Here is a 16,741-nt window from a genome sequence, read left to right as displayed (position 1 = left end):
GTCTGAGCAACAATCTGTTTGCACTCAGGTGAAAAACCCATTGTATGAATTTTCTATTTACCTAAAATTGTTTCCTTAAAAATCATTGAACATGTATATTAACATATTAGTAAAAGATCCATGTTGTGTCACCACCATGGGATTGGAGACAAACAGAATGAAGTGTGATGTAAACAGAGAGGTCTACATTCTTGGGGACCTGAATATTGACTCGTTTTCATCAAGCTGTCCGCTCAAGAGGAAGCTTCTCATTGTAACCAGTGCCTGTAATCTGGTTCAGGTTATTAATCAAACTACCAAGGTGTTTACAAACACTACAGGAACAAGATCATTGATCACATTTGTACTTATACTGTAGAACTTTGTTCTAAAGCTTTATCCGTACCCATTGGATACAGTGATCACAATATAGTGGCTACATCCAGGAAAGCCAAAGTTCCAAAAGCTGGGCATAAAATAATGTATAAGAGATCATACAAACGATTTTGCAGTGATTTATGTAGATCATGTTAAAAATGTTTGTTGGTCTGATGTGAATCATAAAGAGCACCCAGATGCTGCATTTGATGAATTTATGGAATTGCTTCTTCCAATTATTGATAAACATGCAACCTGTTAACTTCTTGGGGATATAGGGGGTGCTGTTTCGCATTAGCATAATTTGCTCTACAGATTAAACTGCCTAGTACTCAATTCTTGCTCGTACAATATGCATATTATTGTTATTATTGGATAGAAAACACTCTCTAGTTTCTATAGCCGTTTGAATTATGTCTCTGAGTGGAACAGAACTCATTCTACAGCACTTTTCCTGATAGGGAGTGAGATTTCAGAAATGTTGGCCTCTGGTCCCAGGTCAGTTTTAAAGTCCCTGTAAATCCTATGAGGATACAAACACTGCCCACGCCTTCCTCTAGATGTCAGTAAGTGGTGACAATTTGAATGGAGTCGATTGCGCAATCAGGGCCTGTATAAAACAGCACAAGGCGGAAGTGGATTTCTTTTCCTGCTGCGCCTGACGCACGAAGGACGTTGGACTGGATCTCTTTCCAAGCTTTGGTTTAGCCACTTATATATCGCCGGTCATGTTTTTACTCGTTATAGGTGTTAAAGACATCATAAGGTAGTTAATTTAAACCGTTTTATAGCAATTTATATCCGTTTAGTGCGATTTTGAGGCAATTCTTGGTGATGCACTTTGAAGCTTTGGGCACGTTTCCAGTACCGGTCGAACGTTAGTGGGCATTTCGACGGACAAGAGGACATCTTTCGACCAAAAGAAGATTAGACCCAAGAAAGGATACATTGCCCAAGATTCTGATGGAAGATCACCTCATAGTAAGAAATATTTAAGATGATAAATCGTTGTTCTGTCGAAAAATTTTAAACGCATATTCCGCCATTTTGTTTGGTATAGCTTCGCTTGGCGAACCCTGTATTGCACAGTAAGGATAATTTTAGAAATGTAATTCAGCGATTGCATTAAGAACTAATTTGTCTTTCGATAGCTGTCCAACTTATATTTTTTTAGTCAAGTTTATGAATAGTTATCCATGAGACAAGATCACTGTGAAAGATGGCGTCCGACATTTTCAGGCTAGTTTTGCTAGTATTGTCATTGTATAACCACGGTTGTTTGTGGCTAAATATGCACATTTTCGAACAAACTCTATATGTATGTTGTAATATGATGTTACAGGAGTGTCATCGGAAGAATTCTGAGAAGGTTAGTGAAAAAATTAATATATTTTGGCGATGATTACGTTATCGCTCTCTTTGGCTTGAATCGATGCTCTGGTAACGTTTGCACATGTGGTATGCTAATATAACGATTTATTGTGTTTTCGCTGTAAAACACTTAGAACATCTGAAATATTGTCTGAATTCACAAGATCTGTGTCTTTCCATTGCTGTGAGCTGTGTATTTTTAAGAAATGTTTTATGATTAGTAATTAGGTAATACACGTTGCTCTGTGTATTTATTCTAGTCGAGTTGTGATGGTGGGTGCAATTGTAAACTATGATTTATACCTGAAATATGCACATTTTTCTAACAAAACCTATCCTATACAATAAATATGTTATCAGACTGTCATCTGATGAGGTTTTTTCTTGGTTAGTGGCTATCAATATCTTTATTTGGCCGAATTGGTGATAGCTACTGGTGGAGAGAAAAAATGGTGGACAAAGAAAAATGGTGTCTTTTGCTAACGTGGTTAGCTAATAGATTTACATATTTTGTCTTCCCTGTAAAACATTTTAAAAATCTGAAATGGTGGCTTTATTCACAAGATCTGTATCTTTCATTTGGTGTCTTGGACTTGTGATTTAATGATATTTAGATGCTACTATTTAATTGTGACGCTATGCTAGCGATGCTAATCAGTGGGGGGTGGGTGGGGGGTGCTCCCCAAGTGGGACGCAAGCGTCCCACTGTCCCAGAGAGGTTAAGAAACTGACTGTTAGAACTGTTACGGCTGCATGGACTGATGAGGAACTGTATGGTTGAAAGAGATTTTTTAATTTTACTTGTATTATTTAACCTTTATTTAACTAGACAAGTCAGTTAAGAACAAATTATTATCTACAATGACGGCCAACATCGGCCAGACCCTAACCCAGATGACGCTGGGCCAATTATGCGCCGCCCTATGGGACTCCTAATCACGGGCGGTTGTGATACAGCCTGGAATTGAACCAGGGTCTGTAGTGACGCCTCTAGCACTGAGATATAGTGACTTAGGAGCCGTGATGGGGCAAAATGAGTGGCTAATAAGTCTGGCTGCACATCTGACTTACTGCAAATTGAGAAATTATGTGACTTATGCCAAGATCAATGATATAAAAATGATGAATTTTTTTTTTAATGAAATTAAATATTTAATCGAATCAGGTGGCTTATTCATCACAAAACCATTTGACGTTGCCAAATATTTTAATGATTTCTTCATTGGCAAAGTGGGCAAACTTAGGCAGGAAATGCCTTGTACTGATGAGACATCGTAATGATGCATAAAAAAAACGAATAATGAAAGAAAAGCATTGCAAGTTTGAATTTTGTAAAGTTAGTGTGGGAGAGGTGGAAAAATGATTGTTAACGATCAATAAGGACAAACCTCCTGGCATCGAGGATGGTAGCTGACTCTATAGCCTTTCCTATCTGTCATATCTTGAATCTGAGCCTAGAGGAAAGTATTGTCCTCAGGCCTGGAGGGAAGCCAAAGTCATTCCGCTACGCAAGAGTGGTAAAGCGGCCTGTCAGCTTGCTGCCAGCTCTTAGCAAACTGTTGCAGAAAATGGAGTTTGACCAAATACAATGCTATTTCTCTGCAAACAAAAAACATATGTGTTATGGCTTTTCAACCTCTGCCATTGTCAGAAAAATCTATCTAATGGAACTCAGAGGGTTTTCTTTAATGGAAGCTTCTCTAATGTCAAACATGTCAAGTGTGGTGTAACACAGGGCAGCTCTCTAGGTCCTCTATTCTTTTCTATTTTTACCAATGACCTGCCACTAGCATTAAACAAAGAATGTGAGTCCATGTATGCTGATGATTCAACCATATACGCACCAGGAACCACAGCTAATGAAGTCACTGAAATCCTTAACAAAGAGCTGCAGTCTGTTTTGGAATGGGTGGCCAGTAATAAACTGGCCCTGAACCTCTCTAAAACTAAGAGCATTATATTTTGGTACAAATCATTCCCTAAGTTCTTGACCTCAGCTGCATCTGGTAATGACAGGTGTGGCACTTGGTGTTATCTTAGACTGTAAACTGTCATGGTCAAAACATATAGATTCGATGGTTTTAAAGATGGGGAGAGTGAAGTCTTTTTTTGACACCACACTCCATAAAGCATAAAGTCCTACAGGCTCTAGTTTTATCTTATGTTGATTATTGCCCAGTCATATGGTTAAGTGCTATAAAGAAAGACCTAGTTAAGCTGCAGCTGGCCCAGAATAGAGTGGTCCAGATCCAGAACAAATGAAAGGAAATGTACAGTATTATACAGAGCCATGAGTTCAGCCTTCCATCGTATATAGCACTAGTGAACAGCAAACCTGGTTTCCAAAAACAAATAAAGCAACACTTCACGACACAACGGCTCTCCCCCAAGTGACCTACTTGTTGTGTGTATGTACTGACATATATGTGTACAGATGAAGTCGGAAGTTTACATACACTTAGGTTGGAGTATTTAAAACTAGTTTTTCAACCACTCCACAAATGTCTTGTTAACAAACTATAGTTTTGGCAAGTCAGTTAGGACATCTACTTTGTGCATGACACAAGTAATTTTTCCAACAATTGTTTACAGACAGATTATTTCACTTATAATTCACTGTATCACAATTCCAGTGGGTCAGAAGTTACATACACTAAGTTAACTGTGCCTTTAAACAGCTTGGAAAATTCCAGAAAATTATGTCATGGCTTTAGAAGCTTCTGATAGGCTAATTGACATCGTTTGAGTAAACTGGAGGTGTACATGTTGATGTATTGCAAGGCCTACCTTCAAACTCAGTGCCTCTTTGTTTGACATCATGGGAAAATCAAAAGAAATCAGCCAAGTCCTCAGCAAAAAATTTTGTAGACCTCCACAAGTCTGGTTCATCCTTGGGAGAAAATTCCAAACGCCTGAACGTACCACATTCATCTGTACAAACAATAGTACGCAAGTATAAACACCATGGGACCGCTCAGCCGTCGTACCGCTCAGGAAGGAGATGCGTTCTGTCTCCTAGAAATGAACGTACACTTGTGCGAGAAATGCAAATCAATCCCAGAACAACAGCAAAGGACCCTGTGAAGATGCTGGAGGAAACAGGTACAAAAGTACCTATAGCCACAGTAAAACGAGTCCTATATCAACATAACCTGAAAGGCTGCTGAGCAAGAAAGAAGCCGCTGCTCCAAAACCGCCATAGAAAAGCCAGACTATGGTTTGCAACTGCACATGGGGACAACGATCATACTTTTTGGAGAAATGTCCTCTGGTCTGATGAAACAAAAATAGAACTGTTTGGCCATAATGACCATCGTTGATGCTTGCAAGCCGAAGAATACCATACCAACCGTGAAGCATGGGGGTGGCAGCATCATGTTGTGGGGTGATTTGCTGCAGGAGGGACTGGTGCACTTCACAAAATAGATGGCTTCATGAGAAAGGAAAATGATGTGGATATATTGAAGTAACATCTCAAGACATCAGTCAGGAAGTTAAAGCTTGGTCGCAAGTGGGTCTTCCAAATGGACAATGACCCCAAGCATACTTCCAAAGTTGTGGCAAAATGGCTTAAGGACAACAAAGTAAAAGTATTGGAGTGGCCATCACAAAGACCTAACCTCAATCCTATAGAACATTTGTGGGCAGAACTGAAAAAGCGTGTGCGAGCAAGGAGGCCTACAAACCTGACTCAGTTACACCAGCTCTGTCAGGAGGAATGGGCCAAAATTCACCCAACTTATTGTGGGAAGCTTGTGGAAGGCAACCTTACGTTTTACGTAAGTTAAACAATTTAAAGGCAATGCTACCAAATACTAATTGAGTGTATGTCAACTTCTGAGCCACTGTGAATGTGATGAAAGAAATAAAAGCTGAAATAAATCATTCTCTCTAATATTATTCTGACATTTCACATTCTTAAAATAAAGTGGTGATCCTAACTGACCTAAGACCGGGAATTTTTACTAGGATTAAATGTCAGGAATTGTTTAAACTGAGTTTAAATGTATTTGGCTAAGGTGTATGTAAACTTCTGACTTCAACTGCAACTGATTGATGCGCACACGCATGCACACACACACACACACACACACACACACACACACACACACACACACACACACACACACACACACACACACACACACACACACACACACACACTACATGTTAATGTTTTTAAATGTACAGTACCAGTCAAAAGTTTGGACACACCTACTCATTCCAAGGTTTGTCTTTATTTGTACTATTTTCTACATTGTAGAATAATAGTGAATATATAAAAACTATGAAATAACACACATGGAATCATGTAGTACCCAAAAAAGTATATTTTATATTTGAGATTCTTCAACGTAGCCACCCTTACCCTTGATGACAGCTTTGCACACTCTTGGCATTCTCTCAACCAGCTTCATGAGGTAGTCACCTGGAATACATTTAAAATAGCAGGTATGCCTTGTTAAAAGTACATTTGTGGAATTTTTTTCCTTCTTAATGCATTTGAGCAAATCAGTTGTGTTGTGACAAGGTAAGGGTGGTATACAGAAGATATCCCTATTTGAAAAAGATCAAATCCATATATGGCAAGAAGAGCTCAAATAAGCAAAGAGAAATGACATTCCATCATTACTATATGTGTCACGCCCTGACCTTAGTTCCTTTTTATGTCTCTATTTTGGTTTGGTCCGGGCGTGAGTTGGGGTGGGCATTCTATGTTTTGTGTTCTATGTTTTCTATTTCTGTGTGTTTGGCCGGGTGTGGTTCTCAATCAGAGGCAGCTGTCTATCGTTGTCTCTGATTGAGAACCTTACTTAGGTAGCCTTTTCCCACCTGTGTTTTGTGGGTAGTTATTTTCTGTCTTTGTGTCTGTACCAGACAGGACTGTTTTGTTTCGTTTCGTTTCATTCTCTTTGTTATTTTGTTTAGTGTTCTGTTTTAATAAATTAACATGAACACTTACCACGCTGCGCTTTGGTCCGATGATTCCTCACCTTCAGACGACGATCGTTACAATATGACATGAAGGTCAGTCAATGCAGAACATTTCAAGAACTTTGAACATTTCTTCATTGCAGTCACAAAAACCATCAAGTGCTATGATGAAACTGGCTCTCATGTGCACCGCCACAGGAAAGGAAGAACCAGAGTTACCTCTGCTGCAGAGGATAAGTTCATTAGAGTTACCAGCTTCAGAAATTGCAGCCCAAATAAATGCTTCCCAGAGTTCAAGTAACAGACACATCTCTACATCAACCGTTCAGCTGAGACTGCGTGAATCAGGCCTTTATGGTCAAATTGCTGAAAAGTAACCACTACTAAAGGACACCAATAATAAGAAGAGACATGATTGTGGCAAGAATCACAAGCAATGGACATTAGACTGGTGGAAATCTGTTCTTTGGTCAGATGAGTCCAAATTTGAGATTTTTGGTTCCAACCATTGTGTCTTTGTGGGACTCAAAGTAGGTGAAAGGATTATCTCCACATGTTTGCTTCCCACCGTGAACGATGTGTGATAGTGTGGGGGTGCTTTGCTGTTGACACAGTCAGTGATTTATTTAGAATTCAAGGAACACTTAACCAGCATGGCTACCACAGCATTCTGCAGCGATACGCCATCCCATCTGGTTTGTGCTTAGTGGGACTATCATTTGTTTTTCAATGGGACAATGAACCAACACACCTCCAAGCTGTGTAAGGGCTACTTGACCAAGAAGGAGAGTGATGGAGTGTTCCGTCAGATGACCTGGCCTCCACAATCACCCGACCTCAACCCAATTGATATTGTTTGGGATGAGTTGGACCGCAGAGTGAAGGAAAAGCAGCCAACAAGTGCTCAGCATATGTGGGAACTCCTTCAAGACTGTTGAAAAAGCATTCCAGGTGAAGCTGGTTGAGAGAATGCCAAGAGTGTGCAAAGTTGTCATCAAGGGTAAGGGTGGCTACGTTGAAGAATCTGAAATATAAAATATACTTTTTTGGGTACTACATGATTCCATGTGTGTTATTTCATAGTTTTTATATATTCACTATTATTCTACAATGTAGAAAATAGTACAAATAAAGGAAACCCAGGAATGAGTAGGTGTGTCCAAACTTTTGACTGGTACTGTATGTAAATTGTAAAGTCTTTTGTCTGTAAAGTTTTTTTTTTGTTATGTGTCGGACCCCAGTAAGACTAGCTGTCACCATTGGCGTCGGCTAATGAGGATCCTAATAAATCAAGTCAAATAGATATTGAATAATGTTAAACATGACTTGAAAAAGCAATCAGTTCCATCTCCTACAGAACTCTATGTGTAACCCCAGCTGAATGGAATTGAAATGTCTGCTAAAGAGATTATAGTGCATTGAGGTGTAACTGGACCTGTGTAGACAGAGAAAAATGTAGGTTTTCATTCACGTCTGAAACAGAGCTTTTCTAGTTGATTTGCATCAGGGCTTGAAGAGGGTGGGGATGTAGACATTGCATTCACTCTATAAAGTGTGTCATTGTCCAAAACCTTGGTGCTCTCCGTTTCCTCACATCTTTGTGTGGCAGACGTATGCTAACAGATTGTGTTAATGCCTTGTGTTAATCTGCTATGCCTTGGGTGGATGGTATTTTTACCTTGTAATTGGGAAGGAATTGTGTGTGTGTGTGTGAGTAAGATCTATTAAAGGAGCTGTCGAAGCTCTTGGTCGTTTTGACACGGCAGGAAACATTAGTGACCTTTTAGATACATCGCATCACAGAAGTCACCACGAACGTCACAAGCCGTGAACCGGTCTCCTATTGATTATCCACACTACTAAGTACAGAGGCTGTTTTACAAGAATCCCAAAGGTAATTAGATTAATATTCTTGTAAACTCAACCCTTGTCAACAGCAGTGACTAGGGTCTGCAATTCATGACGGACTCTTTTGGTAGTTCGATAAGGGGGGGAAATGATTGTTTCCGGGGTGTTTCCCCTTCAGACAGACAAATCTCCCAACCAATCGTGAGGCAGACATGCCAGAACATTACGATTTCAATCCAGAATGTACAAGCAAAACCTTTGCAGTTGTTTAAATGATGGTGGTTGATGCAAACTAGCTACTTGTGAAATGCACACATTAAAAATAACCTTTGTGATCTCCATCTTGCTAGCCACTATTTTGTGTATGGGGTATGTGGCCAACAAGGCAGTGACGCAGGCAGTTTCTCTATGACAAACTGACATTCTATTATGCACAGACATTACGTGTTAACCCGGAACATTGGATGCATAGTGGGAGGCGACTGGGTTAGCTTTCACTGCATATAGATTATCTCAGCAATAACCATGCTTGCATCTCAGGTCTCTGTCTCTCTTTACGGTGTTTTCCATTTCCATTTTAGTAATTTAGCATACACTCTTATCAGAGCGATTTACATCTAGGGTTAGGTTGCAGTTTTCCCCTGTCATGTTTGTTCATTACTGCAATGCCTGAGCACAACAGATGATAGCAATATATGTGCATAAAGATGAAAGCATGATAAAATCATATTTCCAATTAATGGAAAATAAGCAAAGATGAGTCACAATCTGCGTGGCCTGCTATGGACCCGTAATCCACCGTGGGTCACTAACGTACTGGCAACAACATCTGTGTTAACGTGCTAGCAACAACACGCTAGTGGAAAACATGCATACAGGTAGCGGCAAACCTGAACCTGGGGATAAGGGGATTAACACCTCACTGCGGCCTTCCATGATGACCATACCAACAACAAAACAGCAACAACAGCAACCACCACACTAGGGATACAGCTGGGCAGGTAACCTTTAGTGACAGCTGCTGCACTACCAGCGAGGCGGCTGTGTCTGTTAGTCAGGTGAGCTGGGAGAGTGGGAGGAGAGGGGGAGAGAATGAGTGAATGAAAGAGGGAATGGTAGAGGGAGCGAGGTTGAGAGAGTGACAACAACTGAATGAGAGAGAGTGAATGACAGAGAGAAACGTAGAGAGCAGCAGACTGTGAAGAAGAGGTAGGCAGATTGCTCGGGTGGATAGGCTCTGTTTAGCTATAACACCATGTTGAAATAGTAATTGAGGCAAGCCATATCTGGGCTAGATAGATGTCAGTACCCTTACGGAAAAACCAAATGAATTTCTGTGAAGATGTGATAACGTGACAACATGTAAAAGCAACCTGTGATAACACAAAACTTCACATGTGAAAACATGATCTCATGTGAAATAAATGTAACAATAAATGCTTTTAAAATGGAAAACTCCAAATTCTATTTTCACGTGAACGTTTTTCACGTGTGAAAATGCAATTAAACATGTGAGAGTTAGATTTTCACATGTGAATTTTTCTTACATGTGGAACTGCACATTTGATTTTAACATGTGAGAATTCAGTTTTCACGTGAAAGTTGTTCACATGAAAGTACAAATTCGATTTTCAAATGTGAAAATGTGTCAAATGTGAAACTTAATTTAAAATATCATCACGTGACGTGTTCCAAAACTACATGGTTTCACAGGTGAAAGGATATGTGATCACGTGAAAATCCACATATCATCACATTTAAAGTGTTACAAAACCATGAATTCACATGTGAAATTTCACATGAAATTATGTGGTTTTTCCGTAAAGGGTTATGGACGGATAAATATATGGAGTAAGAGAAGAGAACACATAAGCAAAATAGGAGGTGTCTGTCTTGGTACATTTAGCGTTGTCGGACTACATATGCTAGTGATTCGATGAGTCGTAAGGAGAGAAGACTTTCCGATGTTTTTTTTCTCCCCAAAGATTTAAAACTTCAGTGAAGACATCCAAGCCTCACTATGTAAATGAGAGAGGTAGAGACGCTGGAGGGATTTGAAAACCCAGCACAACCCCAAACACGATTCTGATAAACTAAAATGGAGATAAAACGCAAAGTTGTGGAGCTGCAGGCAGTTTAAAACTAATTAGAGCACGTCAGATTGGAGGAGGCAAGCAGGCAGCCCTCATACGGCTGATAACATTACTCTGGTTTGGTAGAAAAATGTGTTACTTATTAATCAAACAAAGGGGACTCTAATTTGTCCTGCACAGCTTTTACAACTACAGGCAGCAATGCATCATGGGCTGCCAAAGAAAAGCCCTAGTGATTGGCTTATAGAAAATCCTCCCCTTCATTTCATGGAGGGGGGTCAAATGTATCTTTCTGTTTTGGAAGAGCACAGCGGGATGTGACATTTACTTTAAACCGTAAACCGAATATAGGAAAAAATAGGACCGTAAAATAAAGAGTAGTGGCTAAATCGTCTAATATAATTGTCCCAATGCAATTTCCATCCTAATAATTTAGCTACAATGGAGAGTGGTGGAAGTTTGAAAACAAGCATTTCGCTACACCCGCAATAACATCTGCTAAATATGTGAAAGTGACAAATAAAATTGGATTTATTTGGTTTGTATAGTTCTGCCTCATACAAATCCAATGTCCAGAGTTTGATTCAAGTTGGAATGTGTTAATCCATTTATTTGTTGTTATTCTCTTTACAAAAATTGAATGAAAAATGTAACAAAATGGATTCTGATCAAAAATGGAAATGAAAAGGTCCTTAAATTCAAACAAAACTAACACACATGGCATGGCCTGGCATTACCAATACTTTTTAACACATACCTTCAGACCCTGATGTTGATTAATGTCTAAGATGTTGCTGTGAGTGCAGCCCTTTGTCAGTTGAGTAACAAAACTAGCCCTAGACACATGTTTTCTCTGTATCAAAATGAATGCAGCTCTTTTGTGTTACATACCCTGAATCATATATTTTGCAGAAGCATCAAAAAGTGACACAAACTGATACCAGGCAAGACACACTTACACTTTGGGACCACATGAACATTTCTACTGTACTCACCGGCAGTGACATTGCTGGGCGTGAGGGTCAGATTCCACAGTGCCAACGTACGTGCTGAAACACAAGAGGAAAATCAAATATTAATACAACACTAAAATATACAGGAAACACATGAATAAAACCATATTCCATTTACAATTCATGTATAGTCCTATTCAGGTTTGACATGACGATCGATACGTGTCGGATCAATGGTGACAACAAAGGAAAACAAAGAGACTCAAAATGTCATAAAAGTCTTGTCATGATCTTCTCTGTATTCTGTCCTCCATTACTTTTAAAACGTGCTACCAGTCAACATAGACAATTTGGCACGCAAGACGCAACACTAGTGAAATCATTTCAACAATCTGACAAGGTGGAATACAAGAGACAAAAGAAGAATCGTCTTTGATTAATATTTGTAAACATGATGCTTGCCACTGTAACCAACCATTCCTTATGCCCCATTCCCCCTATCCCTCACCCACCCCCTCACCCACCCCTTTCCCCTTACATTTGCACAGCACTTCATTTCATACTATACATAATATATAAACTCGGCAAAAAAAGAAACGTCCCTTTGTCAGGACCCTGTCTTTCAAAGATAATTCGTAAAAATCCAAAGAACTTCACAGATCTTCATTGTAAAGGGTTTTAACACTGTTTCCCGTGCTTGTTCAATGAACCATAAACAATTATTGAACATGCACCTGTGGAACGGTCGTTAAGACAATAACAGCTTACAGACGGTAGGCAATTAAGGTCACAGTTATGAAAACTTAGGACACTAAAGATGCCTTTCTACTGACTCTGCAAAACACCAAAAGAAAGATGCCCAGGGTCCCTGCTCATCTGTATGAACGTGCCTTAGGCACACTGCAAGGAGGCATGAGGACTGCAGATGTGGCCAGGGCAATAAATTGCAATGTCCGTACTGTGAGATGCCTAAAACAGCCCTACAGGGAGACAGGACGGACAGCTGATCCTCACAATGGCAGACCACATGTAACAACACCTGCACAGGATCGGTACATCTGAACATCACACCTGCGGGACAGGTACAGGATGGCAACAACAACTGCCCGAGTTACACCAGGAACGCACAATCCCTCCATCAGTGCTCAGACTGTCCGCAATAGGCTGAGAGAGGCTGGACTGAGAGCTTGTAGGCCTGTTGTAAGGCAGGTCCTCACCAGACATCCCCGGCAACAACGTCACCTATGGGCACAAACCCACCATCGCTGGACCAGACAGGACTGGCAAAAGTGCTCTTTACTGACGAGTTGTGGTTTTGACTCACCAGGGGTGATGGTCGGATTTGCGTTTATTGTCGAAGGAATGAGTGTTACACCGAGGCCTGTATTCTGGAGCGGGATCGAGGTGGAGGGTCCGTCATGGTCTGGGGCGGTGTGTCATAGCATCATCGGACTGAGCTTGTTGTCATTGCAGGCAATATCAATGCTGTGCGTTACAGGGAAGACATCCTCCTCCCTCATGTGGTAACCTTCCTGCAGGCTCATCCTGACATGACCCGCCAGCATGACAATGCCACCAGCCATACTGCTCGTTCTGTGCGTCATTGCCTGCAAGACTGGAATGTCAGTATTCTGCCATGACCAGCTAAGAGCCCGGATCTCAATCCCATTGAGTACGTCTGGGACCTGTTGGATCGGAGGGTGAGGGCTAGGGCCATTCCCCCCAGAAATGTCCGGGAACTTGCAGGTGCCTTGGTGGAAGAGTAGGGTAACATCTCACAGCAAGAACTGGTAAATCTGGTGCAGTCCATGAGGAGGAGATGCACTGCAGTACTTAATGCAGCTGGTGGCCACACCAGATACTGACTGTTACTTTTGATTTTGACCCCCCCTTTGTTCAGGGACAATTTATTCAATTTCTGTTAGTCACATGTCTGTGGAACTTGTTCATTGGAACTTGTTCAGTTTATGTCTCAGTTGTTGAATCTTGTTATGTTCATACAAATATTTACACATGTTAAGTTTGCTGAAAACAAACACAGTTGACAGTGAGAGGACGTTTCTTTTTTTGCTGAGTTTACATGGAAATATTCCCTTTTTCTCTCCGGCGTATGCTTTGATGTACAGTTGCATTATTCAAAAAGTGCAGGGTACTAGGCACCCATGGAGCATGTTTCGTTTGAGCCAGGGCCGCATCGCATCTCATCATGAAGGAAACCTAGCACTCATGACTGTGAAATAGTTCCTTCCAAACATAATTCCATGCCTGTCTACCTTCTCTTTTCCCCTCATTGAACTTAGATCAAAGGACAGTTGGATAGAGGACGTTATCTATGTCAATAGAACATAAATATATATTAAAATATTCATAAAGTACAGGCAGTTTGGGCTGTTTTTTAATAAGGTGATGAAGTCAGAGGCAGTCTCACATGAATGGACAGACCGTTCTTTCATTTAATCTTAGATCATCCTCAAGTCCTGAGCCGGAATATAGAGGTCACACAGCACACTGTAGTGGCTCAAACACACAACGCATTGCATCCTCAAAACACTGCTAACTGTTTCCATGATTCATCCTGTATCTTTGGTGGATTCATATCCCATTTTGGTGGGAGTCCATGTTCATGTTCAGTATGTGCGACTTGGCCTTGCTAGTAGGCCGTGTAATGTTGATGTGATGGTTGATATTTACGATGCATTTTCACAGCTCCTAAAGGCTTGTCTCTTAGGCCTTCAGTCTGTTCCCTCTAACTGCCACTGTGGCTGCCATCCACTGACATAAAACAAGTTGGCCCAAGCACATGATTTCAACATAAACGGTTGTGTTATGTTCAGAGAAAGACACACACAGACACACATCCAATCACTTAGCACGCACGCATGCACACACACACACACACACACACACACACACACACTAACCCTCTAACCAACGGACCGCATGTCCACACACTGCGAGCACTGTGAGGACTGTGAGGACTTGCGGTCTGCTAGTTGGAGGGTAGGTCACACAGACAGCACACACAGCACGTGTGTTACTACATTGATAACACAAGTCCTACAATCCATCTTCAGAATCATTCTATAATAGAGGAATTCCCCAGGGACGTACTCACTCGTGATGACTGTGTCCACGCTCCACAAACATTACCATAACATCCTCCCCTAACAGGGAACAGGCTCTGGACATGGCTTGTGACAGTCCATCCATTATAAATAGTTATAATTAGAGAGGATGCACCCTATTCCCTACATAGTGCACTACTTTTGACCAGAACCCTATGGGCCCTGGTCAAAACTAGTGCACTACATAGGGTGCCATTTGGGACTCAGGCAATCATTCCAGAGAGACTGCAGGTCCCTAGTGATCCTATACCCTTGGTTGAGGGAGCTTTCAGGTTCAGTGAGCCCCTGCATGGGTAGATTATATGTCAAAGGACCAGGCCATTGAGATAACATGCCCTGCAACCTATACAGGCTCAGAGCCAATACAGTACAAACGGATCCCTGTGATCTCTCTGATACCTCGAAAAACCCATAGAGATACACAGTATTGAATTTGCTTTTCCATCTCAATAAACAATCATTTCACAGTACTGTATGTATTCAATGGGCAATCTAATAGATCACCCATCTCCCAAGACCAAGTCCCATCTCATGATGGTCTTCTGTTCAGTAGCAGAGGTCAATGCCCTCTATTCTACCAGACGGGGTCAGTGCGGCTGACTGAACGCAGATGAAGAGAGGTCAGAGTCAGAGTTGTCCTCCAGCTAGTCACCCTACTGTAGCTCTCAGAGTATACCCTTCACACTGGTCTCAAATTATATCAAGAACTCAAATATCACACAACTACTAGAGAAAGGTGCCACTCTTCAGTGCACCGGTGGTACTGTTGCCTCTAAACCAGCTATCATAACAATTGTCAACAGCATTCCATCCTGCATCCCTCTGCTGGCTTGCCTCTGAAGCTAAGCAGGGTTGGTCATGGATTGGGGACCAGATGCTGCTAGAAGTGGTGTTGGAGGGCCAGTAGGAGGTACTCTTTCCTCTGGTCTAAAAGTAAATATCCCCAATACACCAGAACAGTAATTGGGGACATTGCCCTGTGTAGGGTGCTGTCTTTCTGATGGGACATTGAACAGGTGTCCTGACTCTCTTAGGTCATTCATTATTGTAAGAGTAGGGGTGTTAAACCCAGTGTTCTGGCTCAGTTCTGTCCCTCGTACCATCATGGCCACCTAATTATCCCCAGCTTGTAACTATTCCCCAGGCTGTTGCTGTGAATGTGTTCTCAGTCAACTCTCCGGGTTCTAAAAAAAAACTGATCCAGCCCTACCACTCACCTAAATGCTGTGCTCACGCACCAATAATTATTCCTTGCATTCATTCATGTGAGCGAGTCATCCCACACACACGTTCCAGTGATTCATTTCACCGCTGACTGGCGTAACGCAACTTGACAAGATTATTGCTCAATTAATAAACTATGACTCATGCAAACCGCAGATGTTAGAAACAGAGCCTAAAACAGTTGCAATCATCTTTTCACACCATTTCAAGTAAAAAAATCAAGCTTTTTGTTCTCAATAATTGGCTTACTGTGAAGATTGATGGATAGGCAGGATAGGCAGTACCGCTCTCTCTCTCTCCCACACACTGAAAGCTATTAGTAACTGTGTGATGAGTACAGGATAAGCTATGTAGATAAGAGATCTACCCAGGCAATTCCGGGATAAATACAAATAGGCTAGAATGTAGGAATTACTTATGGTAGTCATGTCAGAAAGTTTTTAAGGGAGACGTTCAATACTACAACCAATTCAACAACAACTTGTTGGTGTAATAGCACTGATAAGTCATGGCCTTCAGAGGCCCATTATAGGGAGACAGACATTGATTCATGAAATCTGAGATGAGATGTTAATCACTATTTGATCCACATACTTTCCCAAAGCTTCCCTCTGTTTAACGGGCACAGATATCAGAGATGGATGGAGCCAGAGAGAGAGAGAGAGAGAGGGAGAGAGAGATGAGAGAGAGAGAATGAGACAGAAAAGGAGAGAGAGGGAGAGATGAGAGAGAGAGAGAGAGACAGAGTACTCTCTTGACATGTGGAAGGGAGTAAACATCCTCTACTGCAGATAGCAGGATATATGATGAGCATTGGTGGGAAGGAAAATCAAAT

The 16,741-nt window shown here is 41.2% G+C and overlaps 1 protein-coding gene across 1 annotated transcript in view; it reads right to left on the bottom strand.

Annotated features, from left to right (window-relative positions):
* LOC120043971 (corticotropin-releasing factor receptor 1-like) overlaps positions 1-16,741 on the bottom strand; it is a 223,283-nt gene that overhangs the window by 122,922 nt on the left and 83,620 nt on the right. Inside the window, exon 3 of the mRNA XM_038988567.1 lies at positions 11,600-11,653. Coding sequence (XP_038844495.1) covers positions 11,600-11,653 — 54 coding nt within the window. The remainder of the gene's footprint in view (positions 1-11,599; positions 11,654-16,741) is intronic.

The sequence above is a fragment of the Salvelinus namaycush genome, chromosome 3 (genome assembly GCF_016432855.1).
Source record: "Salvelinus namaycush isolate Seneca chromosome 3, SaNama_1.0, whole genome shotgun sequence".
In the NCBI taxonomy this organism is placed as follows: domain Eukaryota; kingdom Metazoa; phylum Chordata; class Actinopteri; order Salmoniformes; family Salmonidae; genus Salvelinus; species Salvelinus namaycush.
This window is presented reverse-complemented; position numbering and strand designations above follow the sequence as displayed.